The sequence below is a fragment of the Apodemus sylvaticus genome, chromosome 1 (genome assembly GCF_947179515.1).
Source record: "Apodemus sylvaticus chromosome 1, mApoSyl1.1, whole genome shotgun sequence".
In the NCBI taxonomy this organism is placed as follows: Eukaryota; Metazoa; Chordata; class Mammalia; order Rodentia; family Muridae; genus Apodemus; species Apodemus sylvaticus.
Genome location: NC_067472.1, coordinates 170,348,399 through 170,370,798, shown reverse-complemented (window position 1 = coordinate 170,370,798; position 22,400 = coordinate 170,348,399). Strand labels below are relative to the sequence as shown.

Below are 22,400 nucleotides of genomic sequence, written 5' to 3'. Positions count from 1 at the left end.
CAGTTTAAATCCCAAGTGGGGATGCTCAGAGAAACTTCCAGCTGTCGGAAGTCAGCGGGAGTCTGCCGTGAGCATGCTTCTGAGCTGACTTAGTCACCCACAAGAAGACCGCAGAAGAGGGGGGCATCAGCCTGAATCCAGAATGCAGCCAGTGGGCCTTCCTGAGGGGCTGAAGGCCCGGTCTGCTAAGCTGTCACAGGACCAGGACTTGAGCATTGTCAAGTGTCTCCAGATCAAGCAGGTGCTAATATGGACTCTGGGACACCTGATCTGCCACCTCCAGCAATGTCTCGTGGTTGCATCCAGCAAAGGATATGAGGAAGAGTTGTCTTGGAAGATGGCTCAGCATATGCCAGAGGCCAAGAGAAGGGACAAATGTGGCCACTGTGGTCCTACCAAGACCAAGGCACTGAATTCCGGGTTGGAGCAACTGTGGTGATGGTGGGGATCTGAGAAGTAGGGGAGTGCCATCTCAACTCTGGTTGAGAGTTACCCTGGGGTCCCAGGGCAAAATAAGTCCAGGGGCAAAGGACAGGAGGAGGCTTGCCAGAGGAGGGGTTGCAGGTGGGGCTCAGCTAGAACTGGTCTCTCAACCCCAGGGCCTTTGCACGACCTGCATCGCCTTCTTGCCTGGGGCACCTAGGTAGGTTTGCCTGGGGCCCTGGATTAGGGTCGGTCAGTGTGGGACCGTTCTCTCCTCACCTCGGACGTCCAGTTTGCATTCAGCCAGGGCCTCCCCCAGTTCGTTGAAGGCGCGGCAGGAATAGGTCCCAGCATCAAAGGGCGAAGGCCGGCGGATGTTCAGCGTCAGGATGCCCTGGTAGTTGGTTATGAGGAATTTGGGGTCTTCATGGATTTCCATCTTGTTCTTCATCCATACCACCTTCGGCTAGGGAAGGGGACCGGAGAGAAAGTTGATTTAGAGGGATGTCCTGCAGAGAAACCATGCCACTACCTGGATGGGTACACAGAGGTGACAGAGGACTTCTTGTCCTCAGAATAAGGACCCCAGTCGGCTGCCACTACTCCCTTATCCCCTCCCACCTTTCCTCCCCTGGGCTCCAGGCGCTGCTCCTTCTGGGACAGACCAGATGATGGGCTTCCCACCCAGGGCCCTGGGACTGTCTGCTCCTCTCCCAACCCTGCAATTCCTACCTGCCCCATCCTTCCCTTGCCAGCTGCGTCCTGACCAGGGACGCCTCCTTTACTGTCTCAGACCTGTCTATATTTCTCTCATGCTTATCACCATCTTGGTTTTGTATCATTTGTGAGATGTGACATTGTGAGACCAATGTCATTCTTCCTCCAACACAAAGGAACTTCTGTCCCATTTGTGAAGCACAAATGAAGTTCAGGAAAATATTTGTGGAATGAATCATGTGATTCATCAAATGGAATGAATGAATGAGCTGAGAAAACTGAGTAGATTGGGTAAGAGCTAAATGACATGGTGGATGGGTTTATGAATGAATGAATGAGTATACCCAGGCCTGATGCACTATAATCCCAGGGCTCAGGACATGGAGGCACAAGAATCTTGAGTTTAAGGCAGGCCATCCTAGACTACATGAACCCTTATTTAAAGAAAAGAGGATGGGGCCTAGAGAAACGGCTCAGCAGTTAAAAGTGCTTGCTGCTTTCCAGAGGATATGGGTTCAGGTCTCAGCACCCGCGCGGCAGCTCACAACTGCCTATAATTTAATCACCAGGGAATCCAACGCCCTCTTTTGGCGTACAGGAGTACTGCACACATAAAGTTCACATACAAACAAAATTTTAGGGTATTTTTAGAGAAAAGAATGAAATCCTGTCTGGGTAGCTCAGGAAAACCTCAGGGAACTGTACAGGTATAGATGTGTCCCCCCCCAACTCCCTGACATTTCTCAGGGAATGATACTGTCTCCAAACAGGACAGGAAAGATGGGCCTCATGGATGAACTGGGCCTGGCAGTCAAGAGGCAGGAAGTTCAGAATTGTCTGAGACTTGGCCTCTGCCTGAGGAGACTGCAGGGAGGAACTGCTGGTGTGGTGGGTCTGGAGCCACGTGCTGCTGAGGGTCTCTCCAGACCCCTCCCTGGCACCTTGGGGTGGCCTCTGACGGCACAGTTGAGAGCTGCGGCATATCCTGCCACCACTACCCGGTCCATCAGGGGGGTCAGGAACTTGGGGGCCGTCCGGAAATCATGCTCCTTGTACTCCAGTGGTTTTAAGGTGATTCCTGGAGAATGAGACACACCCATAAAGTAGGTGAGTCCCACCCCAACATTAGCCAGGGGCCAACAGCCGGGAGCTGCAGCTAAAGGCCCGGCAGCTGCACCTGTACCTGTCTTGAGGATTCGAGCTGTGTTCTTGGAGACACCTGGTGAGTCACTGAGACCACAGATGTTCTCGCTGAAGATGCGGAAGTAGTACTCATTACCCACAATGAGGTCAGACACCGTGCAGCTGGTGTGGCGATTGTGCTCATAGACATTGAACCACTCCTGGAACAGGGACAAGTAGGGAGCAGGACAGGCAGGTGTGTGGAGGACACACATGGGTACAGACTCACAGTCACCCAGTCTCCTAGCCTCAGTTTCCCAGCTGTGAAATAGCTCAGCTCTGCTCTGTCAAGGCCACTAGCCCCTCAAGGCCCCTCTGACCCCTCACCATGGTTTTTTTGTCAGCCTTCTGGACAAAGTAGCCTGTGATCTCACTGTTCCCGTTGTCCTTGGGCGGCTGCCACTCCACCAGAGCATTTGTGCCCCACACCTCCTTCACTATTACATTCTCTGCTGGCCCGGCTTTTTCTGGAAGGAGAGCTGGGGGTTACAGACCATCCGAGAGGCCCTACGGCCTAGCTTTGCCCCTCCCTTCCTTTCCAGAGTTTTTCCTTTTCTTTTTGTCAGTAGCCCAGGCTGATCTCAAACGCATTATATATCCCAGGATTAAACTACTGGTCTTCCCATTGCTACCTGAGTGCTGAGATTATAGACGAACACCACCACACCTTGTTTATCAAGTGCTGGGACGGGCCCTAGGCAAGCACAGTACCAACTGAGCCCTTCCTGCCTCACCTTTCACCCTTCCTGCTTCAAACATCCCTCTGCCACCCCCACCCCGGGCTCCCGCCTCCTCGCACCCACGACCCGGATGCGGATGGTGGCAGTGTCCTTCATGTTCTCAATCTGCACACTCAGCTCATACTCTCCGGAGTCGGAGCGGGCCGCCTGGCGCACGAAGAACACTGTGTCGAAGTCACTAGTCCGCACATTCACACGGGAGGTATCCAAGGGAGCCCCGCCCTTGGTCCACACCACCTGAGGCCGGGGCTTGCCCTGGCGGAGGGAATCAAGTCAGGTGAATGGGCTCAGAGGGCCTACATCACTGCCCCTAGGCCTGACAATTTCCTGGACTTGACCCTAGTCCAGGCCCTGATCCCCACCAAACTGGCCATGGCGCTGTTTGACCCCAGCCCTATCTCTGAGCTCCACTCTGATCCCCGCTCTAACCCCGACCTTGATCCCTGCCCTGACCCTGGCTCTGATCTTAACACAAACAGTGGTACTAGCCCTGAATCTGACCCTGTCCATGGCCCTGCACCCAGCTCCAGCTCTGACCCTATCTCTAGCCCCGGAGCTCTGACCCTATCTCTAGCCCCAACCCCAGCTCCAAACCTGGCCTTGACCCTGATCCCAGATCCAACCCTACCTTGACCCCAGCTCTGGCCCTGGCCCTGGCCCTGTCGGTAACTCAAGCCCAGCCCAACACTGATCCCGGCTCAAGTACCTGAAAGGGGATGACGAGGTTGAGGGCCTCCCCAACTTTTCGGATATAAGTCTGACGAAGATGGCGAGGGAGGCGGATCTTAGGTTGCTCTAAGGGTGTAAACGAGGGTTCGTGTTGGGCTGGGAACCACTGGGTGGGGATGACGTCATCTGGGGGACCCTAGTTTGGAGGACACTGAGTAGAGCCTCAGGAGAGCTGCGTCAGGGACTGAGTGTCACTCACCAACAATCTCCCTGATAGTGACCGGCTGAACGAGGGTGGCTGGTTCACTGCGCCCCGCAATGTTGACCCCAACAACCCGGAAGAGGATCCTGGCTCCCGTTGGGAGATCCTTGACAGTGAAGCCACACCGTTCCACTGGCTCCTTGTTAGCCGGGATCCACTCCTCAGCTGGAGAAAGGAGGCACGTGTGGACCGCGGCCGCCTCGGGTCCTCTGCACTGCCCCCAGTAAATAGCCCCAGTACCGTGAGCGAGCACAGCCTCAGTGGTAACAGCCCCTGCCTGAGGACGGATGGCAGGGAGGACCACCCCACCACGCAAGGGCAGCACAGCTGCCTCAGCACTATAACCCCCACTTCAAGGAGGAGGAATCTAGGGGCCCAAGTAGGCTAAGATATTTGACGTCACACACCTCAAGAATGAAATGGTGCAAAGATGGGAGAGGTAGGGGGTGGAATGGGGAATGAAGAAAGGAATGCTGGGAAAAGATGGGGCAAGCTGGGGAATGAAGAAAGGAAGGCTGGGAAGAGGCGGGCAAAGAAGCTAATGGGGGCCATATTATCTCTTCCCTACATGAGGAGGAGGAGCAGACAGCAGGGAGCCACTGCTGCGTGGAGGTGGGCAGAGGGAGGGAGGCCACCCAGCCTGAGGGGTCCAGCCTAGCCCAGGCACCGTGCCAGCCCCATGCCAGCCCCAAAGCTAGGGCCAAGCAGCACTCACAGTCCTCCAGGCAGTACTCCACCAGATAGCCGTCAATGCCGCCAGCGCCAATCCGATCGGGAGGCCTCCACTTAAGTGTGGTGGTGGTGTCTGTCACATCCTCCACTGTAAGGTGCTGCGGTGCACTCGTCGGGGCTGCAGAGAGAGAGAGAGAGAGAGACAGAGAGAGAGAGAGAGAGAGAGAGAGAGAGAGAGAGAGAGAAGGCCAGGAGCCGATGAAGGATCAGAAGTCCAAAAGAGCAGGCAGGGGGCAGAGACTAGAAATGGTATCCGTGTGGTGGACCAAAGGTCCGTGAGCAAGAAAGGGCAAAAATCAGGGGAGGCAGAAGTTGGTGGATCTCTAAATTCAAGGCCAGCTTGGTCTACATATCAAGTTCAAGACCAGCTACTACTATACAGGACATATTTCAAAAAGACTTTAAAAAAAAAAAATGCTCCTCAGAGTCATTTAAAAAAAAATGCCTGCCTAGAATCCACCAGTAAGGAGCTCGGGATACGGCTCAGTGGTAGAGCCCATGTCTACCATGTCTAGAATCCCCCCAGTGAGAGGCTGGGGTTTTATGCAAGGTCCAGGGTTCCATCTTCAGTCACACACACACACACACAGGAGTTCCAAGCTCTGTGGATCAAAGGCCAGGCATGGGAACGAATGTAGGGCAGAATGTGTGGGAAGAGCAGGTGGGGACAGAGAGGCCGTCCTACCGATGGGCATGAAGGGCTTGGTGTTCATGCTGGGCTGAGAGACACCAATGGCGTTGACAGCAAAGACTCGCATCTCATAGAGGACACCCTCGATCATCTTTGTGGACTCATAGGTCGTGTCAGTGAAGACCTCGAAGTTGAGCTTCATCCAGCGCTGGGAGCCTTTCTTCTTCCGCTCCATCAAGTATCCTGTGGTCCCCCAAGCAGAAGGGTTTGGGGCATCCTGGTGAGGTCTAGAGTCACAGTTGGGACAGGCAGGATCACATAGGAAGGACCACATGACCCCCATCAAGTTGACTCTTAGCATCTCAGAGCTTTCTGCGCTACCACACATGGCTTTGGGAATCAAGAAGCCAGGGTTGCAGAAATCCCCAGACTATGAAAGCAAAATGAGACTTCTTTCCAAGTCACTGGGGAATAATGAATCCCAGGAAAGATGAATAGGATCGATCAATAAGTGACAAAGGGATAGGCGATGGTGGCGCATGCCTTTAATCCCTGGGAGGATTAAACTCAGGAGGGAGGGTCAGGGGCCAGGGAACACAGGAGTCACGGGGACACTGGTATGTGATGCTAACCAGTCACTGGCTGTCCTCCATCATACTTGGGCGGCTCCCAGACCAGAATGGCCCAATCTTCTCCAACCGAGGTGATGCGGACAGCCTCTGGAGGGTCAGGAACATCTGGGGGGGGGGGTGAGGGACAATGAGAGTCAGAAGCAATCCTGGAGGCCGCGGAGAGCCATCTCATGCTTTACCCCCTTACGCCCCTGCTTACCCACAACCCTCAGGAAAATGGAAGCCACGTCCTCGCCCACAGGATTGGTGACTTTGATGGTGTAGCGCCCTTCGTCTGACCTCTCCGCACTCTCGATCACAAAGCTGCTGCAGTCCGGCCTCTGCTCAATGCGCGTCCTGCCTTCTGTGGCTGTGAACACCTGCACACAGCCAGCCAGCAGCTGGGCTCGCATGGCTTGCCCAGACCACGCCTGCCTCGATGCCTCAAGGTCTTGCAGTGGCTTCTCTGTGGCCACACGTATGTGAGTTCTGGACTCACCCCGACTTTCCTCCTCCACACCCTTCTGCCCAACACACATGTCCACTGTCACTACACTTCTGTCTTGTTCCCAAGAGATCAAGTCACAGTTTATCTGTGTACATACTGCCTGGCGCTCTCCCTCTCTCTCTGTCTCTGTCTCTCTCGTGTGTCTCTGTGTCTGTCTCTGTCTGTCTCTGTCTCTGTCTCTCTCTCTCTCTCTCTCTCTTTCTCTCTCTCTCAGACAGGGTCTTGTAATCTAGACTACCATAAGCCTTCCTATGTTGCTGAAAATGACCTGAACTCCTGTTCCTTCTGTCCCAGTGGCAGAGATGTCAGTGTGAACAATCATGTCTGATCTGTGCAGTGCCATGGATAAAATCTAACAGTAGAGCCCCTGCCAGGAATCCCAGTCACTGCCTCGGCTCCTTAAGGCCGCCTGGAAGTTATCACTTCTTCCAGGAAGTATTTTGGATGCTCTTAGCTAAAAGCGACAGCACGTTCCCACAACTCCTACTCTCTGCCCCACCCCCATGCACGTCTCTGTCTCAGCCACCTTGGGAAGCTGCCGTGTGGGTTTGTGTCACCTCCCCTAAAGGGAGAAGGCAGAGAGCTAGGCCCGGTGAGGGCGGCTGCGCCTGGTGAGGGCGGCTGCGCCTGGTGAGGGCGGCCCCTTTAGTGGTGAGCTGGTGGGGGAGTGGAGAACCAAGCAGCCATGCTGTCCGTGTTCCAGAAGAGAAGACCTCAGTGCTGCTACACATCAATGTCACCCGAAGACCCACATCCTGAAGGCTTGTCCCAGTTCATCTCATTACTGGGATGCTAGGACCTCAAGCCAGGCAGTGGTGGCTTTAATCCCAGCACTCAGGAGGCAGAGGCAGGTGGATCTCTGTAAATCCGGGGCCAGCCTGGTCTATATGGTGAGTTCCAGGACATCCAGGGCTACACAGAAAAACCCTGCCTTGAGAAGCAACCAGCAGCAAAAAGTGATGGGGCCCTAGCAAGAGAACATCCAGCCATTGATGGGGGGGTGACATTGAAGAGGACATTGGGACCCAGCCCCTTCCTCTCAATGTGTCCCTGCCATTGTGAGGAAGCATTTTGTTCCAGAATGTACTCCCCACCAGTGTTCAGTATGGCCAAAGAGCTAAGCAAAGGAACACTGGCCAGGGGCTGAAAACAGCAGTACTAGATACACAGATGGACAGATAGACGATAGGTAGGTAGGTAGGTAGGTAGGTAGGTAGATAGATAGATAGATAGATAGATTGATTGATAATCTAGTTCTGGTATTGGTTACATTCATTGAAAACTGTCTAACATTAGGAGAGGTGAGAATCTGACTTTCATGTGTGCCAGAATAGACAAAGAGTAAACAGACAGATGGGAGATGGATGAATAGGTGGGCTTTTCAGGGGATGGATAGATGGAGGGAGGGACGGGTGCATGGAAGCATGGATAGATGAATGAATTGTGGATGGGATCGATGAGTGAATGGGTGGGAGATGCACGAGTGGCTCCATCACAGAGGAGTGCGTGGATTATGGATGATATGGGTTGGTGGAAAGATCAGTGGGTGAATAGGTGGCAGGTGGATGGGTTGTGTAAAGATAAATGGGCTGTGGATAACGGGTGGGTGGTGGTAGGAGGGGGTGGATATATGGATGGACGGGTACGTGAATGGGATGGGGTGGGAATGGATGGGTGGATGTGTGGATGGATGGATGGGTGGATGTGTGGATGGGTGGGTGGATGGGTGGATGGATGGGTGGATGGATGTGTGTGTGGATGGGTGGGTGGATGTGTGGATGGGTGGGTGGATGGGTGGATGGGTGGATGGATGGATGGATGTGTGGATGGATGGGTGGGTGGATGTGTGGATGGATGGGTGGATGGATGGGTGGATGTGTGTGTGGATGTGTGGATGGATGGGTGGATGTGTAGATGGGTGGGTGGATGGATGGGTGGATGTGTGGATGGATGGGTGGATGGATGGGTGGATGTGTGTGTGGATGGGTGGATGTGTGGATGGGTGGGTGGATGGGTGGGTGGATGGATGGGTGGATGTGTAGATGGGTGGGTGGATGGATGGGTGGATGTGTGGATGGATGGGTGGATGTGTGGATGGATGGGTGGATGGATGGGTGGATGTGTGTGTGGATGGGTGGATGTGTGGATGGGTGGGTGGATGGGTGGATGTGTGGATGGATGGGTGGATGTGTAGATGGGTGGGTGGATGGATGGGTGGATGTGTGGATGGATGGGTGGATGTGTGGATGGGTGGATGTGTAGATGGGTGGGTGGATGGATGGGTGGATGTGTGGATGGATGGGTGGATGTGTGTGTGGATGGGTGGATGTGTGTGTGGATGGGTGGATGTGTGTGTGGATGGGTGGATGTGTGTGTGGATAGGTGGGTGGATGGGTGGATGTGTGTGTGGATGGGTGGATGTGTGTGTGGATGGGTGGATGTGTGTGTGGATGGGTGGATGTGTGTGTGGATAGGTGGGTGGATGGGTGGATGTGTGTGTGGATGGGTGGATGTGTGTGTGGATGGGTGGATGTGTGTGTGGATGGGTGGATGTGTGTGTGGGTAGGTGGGTGGATGGGTGGATGTGTGTGTGGATGGGTGGATGTGTGGATGGGTGGGTGGATGGGTGGGGGGGTGGATGTGTGTGTGGATAGGTGGGTGGATGGGTGGATGGATGAGTGGTGGGATGGGTGGATGTGTGGATGGATGGGTGGTGGGTTGATGGGTGGGTGGTGGGATGGGAGGGTGGGTCGTGGGATGAGTGAGTGGATTGATAGGTGGGTAAGTGGTGGATGGAAGGGTTACTGAGATGTATAAACTGGCAGTCTTCACTAACTAGCTGCCTGATGAAAAGATCAATGGATGGAGAGATCACCATATGTTGGGCCCATGTCTTGTAGACCGACACAACCTGCAGCCTCCAGAACTATACCACACAGAAGGAAGACCTGACCTCATTTCATAGCATATGAAACTGAAGCTCAGAGAGGGAAAGTCCATTGCCTGAAGCCACGTAGCAGAGGGAGAGTGACCGGGGCAGAAGCCTACCTCATCTCCCCTTAGCCAGGTAGCAGTGGGAGGTGGTTCTCCCGTGATGGCCACGTCCAGCCGCAGCTTGTTCCCAGCCACCACGACAATTGAGTTGTCTGAGGTCTTCCCTGAGCAGTCCAGGTGGATCTTTGGGGGCTCTAGAGGCACAAAAGAGGCACTGGGGACCTGGCCTCCCAATACCATCATCGGAGCCCCAGAGAAGCAGCACTCTACGTCCACCCAGCCTCCTCCCTCAGACACGAGTCACACTGGGGCCGCCCTGGCTCCTACCTTGCTTAGGTACGTACTCCACTTTGATTTCTGGAAGGACAAGGAGATGGAGGGTTAGAGCTAAACTCTCAGGTCCCTGCCTCATCTTTCCTTCATAACCAGCGGCAGAGAAACCTCTGGAAGCAAAGCTGGGTCTGGGGTCCTAGGGAAGGGGACAATGCCCCAGCCAGCCCGAGTGCCCATGAATGCGCATCAGCGTGTGCCATGCTCTGGACGTCTCATGACTCTCTCCGTGGGCCCCACAGACGGTTGCTATGACCTCCATTGTAGAACTAGGGATCTCAATCCAGGAGGGAGGCATTCTGGGATCCTGGAGGTCTGGGAGGGTAGGTTCTCCGTCCCTAGTAGAAAAGAAAGGCTGTCTCTACCTAAAAAGTTGAGCTTGGCTGAGAGGGATAGGGCGTAGCCATCGGGCACAAATGTGTAGTCTCCCTCATCCTCAGGGCGGACGTCATCGATCACCAGCTTGTGGAATCTAGAAGGCAGAAAGGAGGTGGGTGGGGCCAGGCCAGACCGCCCCATATGCTTCTGTGAATGCCAGCATGAGAAGCATGTGGAGTGCAGGGTCCGCCTCGTGTGTCAGTCCTTAGGCACCATCTACCCTTTTCTTCCCTCAAGATTTATGTCTACATGTATGTGCAGTACCTACAGAGGACAGAAGAGGTCACTAGATCACCTGGAACTGCAATTACAGATGGTTGTGAGCCATCATGTGTGTGCTGGGCATTGAACCTGGGTCCTATGCAAGAGCAACCAGTGCTCCTAATCATGACTTCTCTCCAGCCCTTCTCCATTTTGAAGCAAGGCCTGGTCTCATCAATTAAGCTAGGCTGTCTGGCCAGCAAACTCCAGGGATCCTCCTCTGTCTGCCTCCCCGGTGATGGAACTACGGGCACACACTGCGATGCCCAGTGTTCCATATGGGTGCAGGGAATTGAACTCAAGTCCTCACGTTTGCACAGCCACTGCTCTTATGTAAGGTTTTGTGATGTTCTGGCCTGAGCTTGGGCCCCACTTCCTAGCTGTGTGACTTTAGGCAAGTCACCAAACCTCTCTGAGCGTCAGTGTGCCTTCATCCATAGACAGAGGTGATGACCCTATCTTAGAGTTGTGAGACATTTAGGGGGGAGGTGGCACTCAGGAAGTTCCCCGTCAGCATCAAGACGGGCACCATTGCCATCCATGCCACCGGCAGCCACAGTCCCCCATGAAAAACAACCCCAGGAGGGTGTGGTACTGGGCGACAGCCATGGCTCTCGGACATCCAGCAGATGAGCAGGTATCTACCTCAGGTGCTCACACACTGCCTGCTGAATTCCAACCTCTTGCTCTCCCGTGCACCCCAAATATGATCCTAGTTGCCTCTCCCCACACCATGCCTTTGCAGCGAAAGATCTTGATGTCCCAACCGACCCACAGACTCAGATTAAAGCAACGCTTCTTCTAAACGGGTGAGTCTACCGTCCCGCCATAGCTGACTGATACACGTGCCCCACTCTGCCAATCCAAGGGTTCACACACCGCACTGTCCCTGCTGCTGTGCCTCACCTGCCCACATGGGAGATGGTGATCCTCTTGCTGGGTCGCACCTCCACCCCGTTCTTGTACCACTTGCCCGTCACCTTCTCGTCAGACACTTCACACTTGAACACGGCCTGTTCCGAGGCCTTCACCGTCAGGTCTGCGATGTCCTGCAGGACCTCCAGTTGCTTCTCTGGGTAAGGAGGAAGAAGGGTGGGAACCCGGCCACTCCAACCAGGCCACAGAGACCCCTGAGCACCCGCTGTGTGCTGAACGCTGTTCTGGAGATGTAATGGTGAGTTAGCGTCAAACCACCTACTGCGCAGGGAGGACCACGTTCGAGTGAGGGACAGTGAACATGGAAATTCCAAGAATGAGGACTGAGGTGGCCTGAGAAGGGAAGTGCTACAAAGAATGCTGAGAGCTTCCTAGGAAGAGTGCGTGCAAAGGCCCTGAGGCAGGCTGGGGCACGCCCCGAGCCTCTGCCTGGAATCCCCCGCTGAGGGGCTGGGCTGTAGCTCACTGTGCACTTCCCTTTGTTTAATGGCCACACATGGAAAAACTTATTTGTTTATTTGACCAGAAATGACATGGATTTTTGTTTTGGCTTTCTTTCTTTCTTTCTTTCTTTCTTTCTTTCTTTCTTTCTTTCTTTCTTTCTTTCTTCCTTTTTGAAATATAGACTCATGGGACACAAAATCTTATGGACTCCACATCAACTGGAACACAGACCTCACTCAGTGTTGCCGGTGGTGAGCAGGGGGAAGGAATGTCAGTGCAGGAAGGTCCTGATGCTACACCAGTGTGCGCACAAGATGGAGAGTCTGGCCACACGGTAGAGAGGCCTCACTCTCACCGGGAGCCCTCACCCAGCCTTCTGAGACGGAGACATACCTTCCACGATGAGATCTGCCTCACACTGGCCTCCATTTGTTATGACCTGATAGCGGCCCCCATCCTCCTGGGCCACATCCGAGTAGATGAGGATGTGCCGTTTCCCGTCCTTCTTGAAGCGGTAGCGCGCCTTGTAGGAATCCTCCCGTGTCATCTCCACACCATCTTTCATCCTGAGTGGAGGGAAGACAGGACAGCTGTCTCGAGGTGGCAGGGTGGATGTGGATAGAGCAGGGATGGGTGGGCGTGTGGTTGGTTTAGATGGGGACGGATGGATGAGGAGTTAGGGCTCGGTGGGTGAAGGAAGGAAGGGATGGTTTGACAATTTTTCAAAGAAAAGTTGAAAGATGATAGGGGAATGGCTGGATGAGCCGATGGAAAGGAGGCTGGGTAGGGACAGATGGAGGTGAATAGACGAAGATATGAGTGGATAAATAGATTGATGATGGGTGGATGGAAAGAGAAAGGGATAGAAGGATGGTGGATGGGTGGATGAAGCTGGATTGATAACGGACGGGCGGAGGGAGGATGGATAGATCGGCGAATGCATGGTGCAAAGGTAGACTGACAGTGGTGGGTGACAGGATGATAGGGGAACGGATTATAGAAGGATGCATGGCTGCATCAGGATGGAGGGGTGGTGGGTGGAATGGAATGGAAAGATGGATGCATGCAGGCATGGGAGGTGGGTGGTGGATGCTGGATGGGTGATGGGAAGCTGATGGGTATGTGAGAGGATGATGGACAGGTGGATGACAGACACAGATGGATAGATACATCCAAGGGCAGATGACTGGCTGATAGATGAGTTAATGTTCAATACAACAGGAGGGACGGGAACAGATCCTGAAGAGAACGGAACAGACAGACAGAGGTCAGTTCTAGAATTGAGGTCAAGAGTAAAGCAGGAGTTTTAGAGATTAACTGGGGTCTCAGGTGCCCCCTGAGTGGGCAGTGGAGTCTCCCAGGGAGCTTGGGGAGGGCTAGAGACCAGGTGAAGAACCTGGGGGGGCTGTGGTGAAGAACCTGGGGGGGGCTGTGCTGAAGAACCTGGGGGGGGGCTGTGGTGAAGAACCTGGGGGGGGTGTGATGAAGAACCTGGGGGGGCTGTGGTGAAGAACCTGGGGGGGGCTGTGCTGAAGAACCTGGGGGGGGCTGTGCTGAAGAACCTGGGGGGGCTGTGGTGAAGAACCTGGGGGAGGCTGTGGTGAAGAACCTGGGGGAGGCTGTGGTGAAGAACCTGGGGGGGGGGCTGTGGTGAAGAACCTGGGGGGGCTGTGGTGAAGAACCTGGAGGGGCTGTGGTGAAGAACCTGGGGGGGGCTATGGTGAAGAACCTGGGGGGGCTGTGCTGAAGAACCTGGGGGGGCTATGGTGAAGAACCTGGGGGGGGGCTGTGGTGAAGAACCTGGGGGGGGCTGTGGTGAAGAACCTGGGGGAGGCTGTGGTGAAGAACCTGGGGGGGCTATGGTGAAGAACCTGGGGGGGGCTGTGCTGAAGAACCTGGGGGGGGCTATGGTGAAGAACCTGGGGGGGGGGGCTGTGGTGAAGAACCTAAAAAGACACCTGTGCTCGGCTCAGAAACCGAAGCTCAACTCACCACATGACCTGTGCACCCTCTTCAGACACCTCTACCGACATTTCCACTCGGTCACCCACAAACACCTGCTGGTCCTCCAGCGGGGTGACGATCAGGACTGGAGGCTCTGTGTAGTGAGAAAGAGGAAGCCGGCAGTTTCAGGACCCACTGGATTCCCTCCCTCCCTCCTTCCCTCTCCTTCTCCTTCCCTCCTTTCCTCTTTTCCTCCCGCCCTCCCTTCCTCCCCCCCCCCCCCCCCCCCCGCTCAGGCTGGAGCCAGCCCCACCTTTGACAAAGAGTTCAGTGAAGCACTTCTCGTCTTTGACTGCTGCCTCGTATGCGGCATCATCCGCCAGCGTGCACTTGTTGATGGTAAGAATTCGTTTCTTCCCCACATTCTCAAACACATACCTGGTGTGAGAGTGGCCATTATGGAGGACACGACCAAAGGGAAAGGTTGGAACCCACTCATCTCTGGGCACGCACTCCACGCCGCCCTCTGTGGCGCAGCGCGCTGTACACACTTGCTGCTGGGCTTGATCTCCTGGCCATTCTTGAACCACTTGAGAGGGAGGTCTGGGTCGCTGATCTCCACCACCAACTTGATCTTGTTGCCCCTGTCCACTTGGTAGGCTGGGTCCAACTTCTTAGTGAAGGCTAGTAATGAAGAGAGGACCACAGGTTAGACCAAGGGATATGGAGATGACCAGCATTAAGGGCAGGAGACAGGGGCAGAGAGGAGAGTTAGTTCTCTGTGTTTATCATCTCTAGAGGAGCCAAGTCTTCCTCCCAGACCGTAGTCTCTCCAAGGTCAAGTCTGGAGGCTCCCGCGGGCTTAGAGACCCTTGAGAGTGAGGTCAGCCACTTGCCAGGTGAGGCCCACCGGAAGCGGGGTCTGGCTGTACGCCCCCTGTGTTGAGGACTTGGGTCAGTGCTGACCTGCACTCTTCTTGACCTCCACCTTGGCCTTCTTGAGCCGCTTCAGCATGCCGCGGAGGTCCGTGATGCCGTACTGGAAGGCGATCTTCTCGTACTCGCTCTTCTTGGCCCCTTTCAGGAGCTCCCAGATCTCTGGGGGTATGCCCAGGTCGTCGTCATCTTTCTTCTTCTTCTTTTCCTCCTCCACTACTTCCCTGGGGAGCAGGGACACCAGTGTCAAGGAGATTTAGGGTTTCCCCACCCCCACGGTGCACTTTGTTATGTGACCGGCCATCCATGTGCCCTTTCATTTTTTACCCATGTACCCATAAACACATCCACCCATCCACCCACCCATCCATGCCTTCACCTCTCTGCCCATCCACCCACCCATCCTCCCACCCACCCACCCACCCATCCACCCACCCACCCACCCACCCATCCACCCACCCATCCACCCACCCACCCACCCATCCACCCATCCACCCACCCACCCACCCACCCATCCACCCACCCACCCATCCATCCATCCACCCACCCACCCACCCACCCACCCTCCCACCCATCCACCCATCCATCCACCCATCCATCCACCCATCCACCCACCCATCTACCCATCCATGCCTTTATCACTCATTCACCTATCATTTATTCAAAAATATTCATCAGTCACCTTCCTTTCCTAGGTTTTCCACCCATGATCCCCACAGAAAATTTCCAACAACCACATCAGAAAGCCATCTCTTCCCTCTTCTAAATATTGCTATGGCTCCCCACTGCCTCTAGGGGGAGCCCCAGCTCCTCATTCTGGCAATCACTAACCTACCTACCTTTCCATCACCACCACTGTAGCCATTCAAACCAGCTTCATGCCCTGTCCTTAGCACTCCAGGCTCTTTGCTGCTTCCAGCCTCTTACGCTCCGCCTTTGTGTCCTACAAACCTTCATGCCAGTGCTATCTTCTCTGTGAAATATCTGTGGCCATTTGACCTACTTCCCCCGAGGTCTCAGAGCCTTGCAGACACCTCCTCCAACCACCAAACTGCCTCTTGTGTGTCTCTGTCTTTGGACCTGCTTTGTCTCCCCAAGGCATTGAATGAGTCAGGCCAGGATCAAGTGGGGCTTTTCTGTGCCTCTCAGCCCAGTGTCCAGTGGACAGAAGGACTCACAAGAGGTGAGGTGCGTGAAGGAAGGGATGTATGCAAGGATCTTCAAGAAGGAAGGGACAGAGAGAGGTGTGTGGGTGGACTTGGGACATGGATATTGTATTGGTGTCTAGAGTAGAGGGTAAGAGGACAGAGAGACAGATGGTGGGTGGAGAATAGCAGGGTGCACTCGCTCATACACAGCTAGGAGGGTTGAACAAGAATTGGGTCAGAAGTGGCTACAGGATGGCCAAGCCTGTGGCTGGCTGGGAGAAGGCCCACAGGGGACTAGTCAGTAAGCGGAGCTGTCAGTGGGATAAAGGAAGCCACGAAGGGTGGACACATGGCCAGTAATATGGCGGACACCTGAGAGAGAGCAAGTGTTCTGAAGAACAGTAATACATTGTCACAATCTGTCCATTCTGCTGTGTGTGCGCACGCGTGCATGCATGTGTGTGTACACGTGTGCATCTATGTGTGTAGCCAGAAGCTGATATCAACTCTTTCCTCAATCCCTTCTCCACCTTATGTTTTAAATGTTTTAATGTTTGCATTATGTGTGCATGTGTGTCCTGTTTGCTCACATATGCATGTGTTTATGTGTGCGCACACATGCATGTGCACTCACACACTATAGCATGAGCAATTTCCAGGAGTCCGTTCTCTCCCCTGTTGTGTGGTTTCCAAGGATGGAGCGCATGTCCTCAGGCTTCGGGACAGGAGCCCTTACCCGGTGAGCCATCTCCCTTGGCCAACCTGACTTTTTGAGTCACGGTTGATCTCTACTGAACCTGGAGCTCACTGAGTTGTCTGAGATGGTTGGACAGCAAATCCCAGGAATCTATCTATCCCCATTTCTCTAGCAATGTGATTTCAGAAGCACGGCTCTGCACCTGGCTGTGCATATGGGTGCTGGGGATTTGAACTCAGGTCTTCACACTTGTGCAGCAAACACTTTACTGATTGAGATGCCTTCACAGCCCCAGTGCAAATATATATATATATATATATATATATATATATATATATATATATATATATATATAAAACGGGCTGGGTGTGGGGGGTGGAGAGACCCAGATGCCCGGACCTCGCTGGCTTGCTCTTACCCAGCCTATTGAATGCCAAGCTCAGTGAGAAAGTCTGTCTCAAAAAATAAAGTGGGAGGCTAGGCATGGTGGTGCATGCCTTCAATCCCAGCACCCGAGTGTCCAAGGCAAGTAATCTCTATGAATTCAAGGCCAGACTAGTCTACATAGCTAACTCCTGTGCTGTGCTTTGCAAGGCCAGGCAAAGCGATATAGTGAGACACTGTCTCAAAAATACATACATGCATACACACACACACACACACACACATTCAGTGGAGTGTGATAGAAAATACTAGAAATCAACCTCTGCCCCTACACACACACTCATACACCACATGCAAAAGAAAAGGAAAAGAGGAAGGGAGGGAGGGAGGGAAGAAGGAGAAGAGGGGGATGAAGAGAGGAAGAAAAGGGAGGGAAGGTGGACAGAAAGGGAGAAAATTCAGGGAGGTTCATAAGGAGAAATGAGCTGTTGGTACCTTGGCTGCTGTCCCTCTCCTGTGAGCCCGCCTGTCCCCTCTGCCAGCTAGGCCAACTCACCTCTTCTTCAACAAGCCGCTGAAATCCAGCTCGCCTGCATCTTCCGACTTCCCCTCACCCCTGTGGGAATGGGAATAAGAGTGGGTGGGAATTCCACTAAGATCTATCCCAGGGTCCCCACTCCTTGTCCCCCATCTCCACCTCCCTTGATCCTCAGCCTCTGTGAGGCACGCATTACCAGAACCCAGAGGCACTCACGAACGCTTGAAGCTCTCGAGGTTCTGACCCAATGAGTCCTGACGGGGTGCTGGGGACAGGTGATGGGGGACAGTGAGGCAAATGGAGACCAGGATGTCCCGTCAGGGCATTCACAACTCACAACCTCTTTGGGGACACTCTTCTCCCTCTTTTGAGCTAACATACCCTCTCTGCAGAGACAGCTCTCTCTCTCTCTCTCTCTCTCTCTCTCTCTCTCTCTCTCTCTCTCTCTCTCTCTCTCTCTCTCTCTGTGTGTGTGTGTGTGTGTGTGTGTGTAACAGAGACCTTTCTTCATCTCCCTCTCATTTTTTAACTTATTATTTTTATTTATTTATTTTGAGACAGGACTTCACTGGGTAACCCAGGCTCACTCAGGGCTGGCACTAACCGTCCTGCCTCATCTTCAGTGCTGGGCGAAAAGCATGTAACAGGACAACTTCTGCACTCTTCAGGGTGCCCACTCCGCTGGTCGCCATGCCCGCCCTCCAGCCAGCAGGTCCTTACCCCCCAGGCCAGGGCAACCTCATCCTGCCGCCCCTGCTTTCAAGCCCCACACAGCGAGCTGCAGAGCCCCAGAGGCTGCAGGATCCCTGCTTGCTCCTAACCTGCCCGGGCTGTGCACCTCTTCTTGAGCCCATGCACCCAAATTCTATGAGTCAGGAGGCCCTGTCCACCCAGGCCTCCAGCTCACACAAACCTGGAAGCCTTCTGAGCTTTTGCATGGGCACCCCAAATTGCTAAACACCTGTACCTCCTATGCAAAGCCTGGAGACTTTGTCTCCCCTTTCCCATTACTGAGTCTGGACCCTGTCCTCCAAGAGACTATGAGCACCCGACCACCACACTGCATCCATCCCAGCAGTCTAGAACCTCCCGCCCCAGCCAGCGCCCCGGCCCCGCCTGCGCCCCCCCAACCCCCGCCAGCTCACCCTCCACATCCACGTTGAACGGGCAGCTGTCGCAGACATCCTTGGCTTTGACCTCTAGACGGTAATCCCCGCGGTCTCCTAGGACCACCTTCCCAATGTGGAGCTCCACGGTGTACACCTGGGGGCCAGGGTGGCGGGAGCTTGAGACTCACAGTCCCCAAGTTCCCACCCCGGCCCCAAAGCACTGCGCCAGCCGTCCCTAGTTAGTCCAAGCTATAGACCGCAGCCACCCTCTAGGGGGCGCCCGAGCTCCATGAGCACCGGCTCGGTAGCCGGCCCCTCGGGGCCCGTCGGGGTCTCACATTGCTGGCAGAGTCGTGGGATTCCTTGAAGGTGAACCGGGCTCCGCTCTTGCTGCCCAACTCCTGCCACTTCCCCTTGAACCACTTGATGGTGGGCTTGCCTGGGAGCTCCTTCCCGTTCACCTTGGCCAGAATCACCGCATCCTTCCCTGGAGGAGAGAGGCAGTGAGGAACCCAGCTCTCCAGGGATGACCCTGAGCTCAAAACCCAGCCCTCCTTCCTCAGACCCGGGGAGGGGGGGGGGGCAGGCCTAGCTCTACACCCTCAGATCCAGGAGTCCTCCCTAGTCCTCCTCCTTCAGATCCACACTGAACTCTGCTCCTTCAGACTCGGGTTCTAGACTGTTCTTCCCAAGTGCTCACCAGTCTCCACTGACACAGAGTCCGGCTTTTTCAGGAAGATGCCTGTGGGCTCCTCCGCAGTTGGGGATTGGTCCTCAGGTGGGGCCTCTGCTCGGGGGGGGGGGGGAGGGGGAGGATTAGGGGTCAGCAGTGATCTGGAGGGGTCAGTAAGCGTCTCTGCTCAGAAAGCAGAAATCATGGGAGTGACTTGGATTTTAATCCAGAGGACATAAGTTTTCCTGGGCTCCCTCAGCCCTAGGGCGTCAGTTTCCCCATCTGTGGACCAGCAGGTTATGGTCAGGATGGTCTTGAGTGGACTTGGGGGTAAAGGGTATGTAAATACGGACATGGGCTTTGGGAGCTGGGTAAGAATTGCTTGAGACCTCAGTCAGAGTGAGGTGCCAGCCTGGCATGCGGGGAAGCCGGGAAGGACTGTGGTCTGACCTGTGTGGGAACAGCTATAGCAAAGAGACAGGGAAAGTGTAGAACGGGGTGGAGAAGGGCCAGCGGCAGGCGGCCGCAGAGCCTCACCTTTGGGGGACTCTGCAGGGGTCTGCTTTGCAGGGGCCTCCTTTGGGGCATCCTTGCCTTTGGGGGCCTTTTTGGCCGCTGTAACATAAGAGATCGAGACTTCAGCATAAAATGGTCCTCTCCCTAGAGTCCAGAGACCAGACCCAGACCTCCGTCCTCAGAACCAGGGGTCCAGGCCTCAACCCTTCTCCTTCAGATGGAAGCAGGTATGGTGGGGTCCGGACCCCTATTCCAGGCATAAGTTGATCCCCACCTTGAGGATGGAGTCAGGTTCCCCCTCCCCTGGTAGCCTCAGGCCAGCAGCCTGACCTTTCAGGTTTGGGGTATAATTAGCCCTTCCCTTGGGCTGGAAACTAGACACTGGTGCTGACCACAGCAGTCTCCCGTGTGTGGGTCACTGACCCGTGGCTTGGTCTGTGCGAGGGAGCTGGTCTCTACCTCAACAGGGCTAGGATGACCCAGGGGACCAGCCACCTCAGCGTAGTGACACCGGGGCTTGTGTGCAGTGTCCATTTCCACAAAAAGAGAAAGCCCCGACCAGCATATAGACCGTCCCCGCCTCCCCCCCCCCCCGAATATGGCTAACTGAAAGAAGGGGGCGCTGGGACACGGCCAGTGTTTGCCAAGCAGGTGGAAGGCTCTGGGCTCCATCCCCAGCATAGCAGGAAAACGAGAAAAGAGAGCTCCAGTCATGGAAGAGACACATCATTCCCTCACAGAAGCCCGACTCGGCACACACCAAGGGGGGTCTTCATATTTACACAGAAGAGTGTTGCTCCATGCAATGGAGTCCTGTTGTGTCCATAGAAACACCCCATGATCCCCAATCTTCACTCAGAGAGGAGACTCAACGACCTTGAGAGTGCTGTCCCTCCTGGAGAGGACCCTATCCCCAAGCTGAGACCCAGCAGTGCACAAGCAAGATCTCATCAGCCTCAAGAAAAAGACACACACACACACACACACACAGAAAGAGAGAGAGAGAGAGAGAGAGAGAGAGAGAGAGAATTGTATTACCAGGCAGTGGTGGCACATGCCTTTAATTCCAGCACTTGGGAGGCAGAGGCAGGTGGATCTCTTGTGAGTTTGAGACCATCCTGGTCTACAGGGCAAGTTCTAGGATGGCCAGAGCCAGGGATACACAGAGAAACCCTGTCTTGAAAAATCAAAAAGAAAAAGGACGAAAAGAAAAAAGAAAAGAAAGGAAGGAAGGAAGGAAAGAAGGAAGAAAGAAAGAAAGAAAGAAAGAAAGAAAGAAAGAAAGAAAGAAAGAAAGAAAGAAAGAGGCCCCAGCAGGGTGTGGTGACACACACGTCTGCCATCCACTCTTGGTAGACTGAGGCAGTAAGATTCGTACTTCCCAGCCGGCCTTGGCTCCAGAGTGAGTTTGGGGCTAGCCTGGGCTGCAGAGTCTGAAGACAACCCAGGGGTGGGGGTGGGGGTGGGGGCGGGGTGAGGTGAGGGAGCAAGGAGAGAGAGAGAGAGAGAGAGAGAGAGAGAGAGAGAGAGAGAGAAAGAGAGAGAGAGAGAGAAGGAAAACTGAGGCCAGTTTATAATTGCACAACTGAGATTTCTACCCAAGAGGGGTCTCCCAGTCCCAGAAGAACGGGGACTCAGGACCCTACACAGACAATAGAACTCACCGTCCTCCACCAGGAAGGAACCGGTCTGTGCGCACAGAAAGGGCCCCTCTTCCCCAAGCACACTCTACCTAGATGTAGGAACAGGCAAAGGACTCCCGTCTGCACCCTACCCTCCACCCCACCCCCACCCCACCTGGTTTAGCTTCGGGCATGTCGTCGACCTTCTCCTGCTCCCAGGGCTTGGGACCGCGGTGGCTCTAGCCAGGTCCTAGCAGGGACAGGTGGGTCTCCAGGAGGAGCCCTTTATGGAGTCTCGAGGCTCCCAGGAGGCAGCGCAGGGCCGCCCCGCATTCCTCTTGCATGCTCTAAAGGGCGAGAAATAGCGAGGGGACGGGCGTGGAGGGTGCCAGGGCCTAGTGGGGATGGGGCGGGGTGCTCGGACACCTGCGAAAGCAAGACTGCGTGACCTCAGAAGGAAGGGAACTGGGACCCCAGAGTCTGGGGGCGCAGGAGTCCAGATCCTTAGGTCCTGGATGGAAGAGGAGGAGGAGAAGTGGGCAGAGCAGAGGATGGGGAGAGGGAGGAAGCAGAGAGGGCACTTGTGTGGGGGCAAAGACAGAGGAGGAAAGGAGAAAAGGAAAGAGGGGGGGGGGGAATCCTGGGTCCTGGGAACGGGGGAGGGGGCGCTGGGAGTCTCAGGTGCACGGGGAGCGGGGACGGAGGGGGGCAGGAGGCGGGGTTCTGGAAGCCTTTCTTAGCCAGCCCCAGTCAGTTTTCTAGAAACCGGAGCCGGGAAGGATAGTCCGATTTCCCCGCGTAGGCAGGACGGGTGCCTGCGTGGGGAGGAGGGCTCGGTGCCCCTCCCGCCCTGCTCTGGTCCGGGTCCCCATGGGAGCGGCCTGGCCGGCTGCCCGTCACCGGCCGAGTGCAGAGAGGCCGGGAAGGCCCTGGAGGGCTGCCCGGGCCCGGCTCCTTCCCAGCACCAGAGGGGAGGAGCGGGTAAGGAGGAGGGGAGGGACTTGGGGAACCGCAG

At 55.0% G+C, this 22,400-nt stretch overlaps 1 protein-coding gene across 1 annotated transcript in view; it reads right to left on the bottom strand.

Moving 5' to 3' along the window:
* The window catches only part of Mybpc2 (myosin binding protein C2), a 23,350-nt gene extending 950 nt beyond the window's left edge, over window positions 1-22,400 (bottom strand). Inside the window, exons 1-27 of the mRNA XM_052164282.1 lie at window positions 21,561-22,400; window positions 19,785-19,862; window positions 19,275-19,361; window positions 18,913-19,061; window positions 18,611-18,728; window positions 17,682-17,730; window positions 17,484-17,543; window positions 14,729-14,922; window positions 14,314-14,446; window positions 14,076-14,200; window positions 13,811-13,916; window positions 12,212-12,384; window positions 11,345-11,510; window positions 10,165-10,271; window positions 9,797-9,826; window positions 9,524-9,663; window positions 6,188-6,347; window positions 5,989-6,093; window positions 5,411-5,599; window positions 4,709-4,843; window positions 3,991-4,158; window positions 3,769-3,857; window positions 3,122-3,317; window positions 2,650-2,789; window positions 2,324-2,483; window positions 2,082-2,218; window positions 703-889 (exon numbers count right to left, since the gene is read on the bottom strand). Of these exons, the coding sequence (XP_052020242.1) occupies window positions 703-889; window positions 2,082-2,218; window positions 2,324-2,483; window positions 2,650-2,789; window positions 3,122-3,317; window positions 3,769-3,857; window positions 3,991-4,158; window positions 4,709-4,843; window positions 5,411-5,599; window positions 5,989-6,093; window positions 6,188-6,347; window positions 9,524-9,663; window positions 9,797-9,826; window positions 10,165-10,271; window positions 11,345-11,510; window positions 12,212-12,384; window positions 13,811-13,916; window positions 14,076-14,200; window positions 14,314-14,446; window positions 14,729-14,922; window positions 17,484-17,543; window positions 17,682-17,730; window positions 18,611-18,728; window positions 18,913-19,061; window positions 19,275-19,361; window positions 19,785-19,862; window positions 21,561-21,579 (3,400 nt within the window). The 5' untranslated portion in view covers window positions 21,580-22,400. The remainder of the gene's footprint in view (window positions 1-702; window positions 890-2,081; window positions 2,219-2,323; window positions 2,484-2,649; window positions 2,790-3,121; window positions 3,318-3,768; window positions 3,858-3,990; window positions 4,159-4,708; window positions 4,844-5,410; window positions 5,600-5,988; window positions 6,094-6,187; window positions 6,348-9,523; window positions 9,664-9,796; window positions 9,827-10,164; window positions 10,272-11,344; window positions 11,511-12,211; window positions 12,385-13,810; window positions 13,917-14,075; window positions 14,201-14,313; window positions 14,447-14,728; window positions 14,923-17,483; window positions 17,544-17,681; window positions 17,731-18,610; window positions 18,729-18,912; window positions 19,062-19,274; window positions 19,362-19,784; window positions 19,863-21,560) is intronic.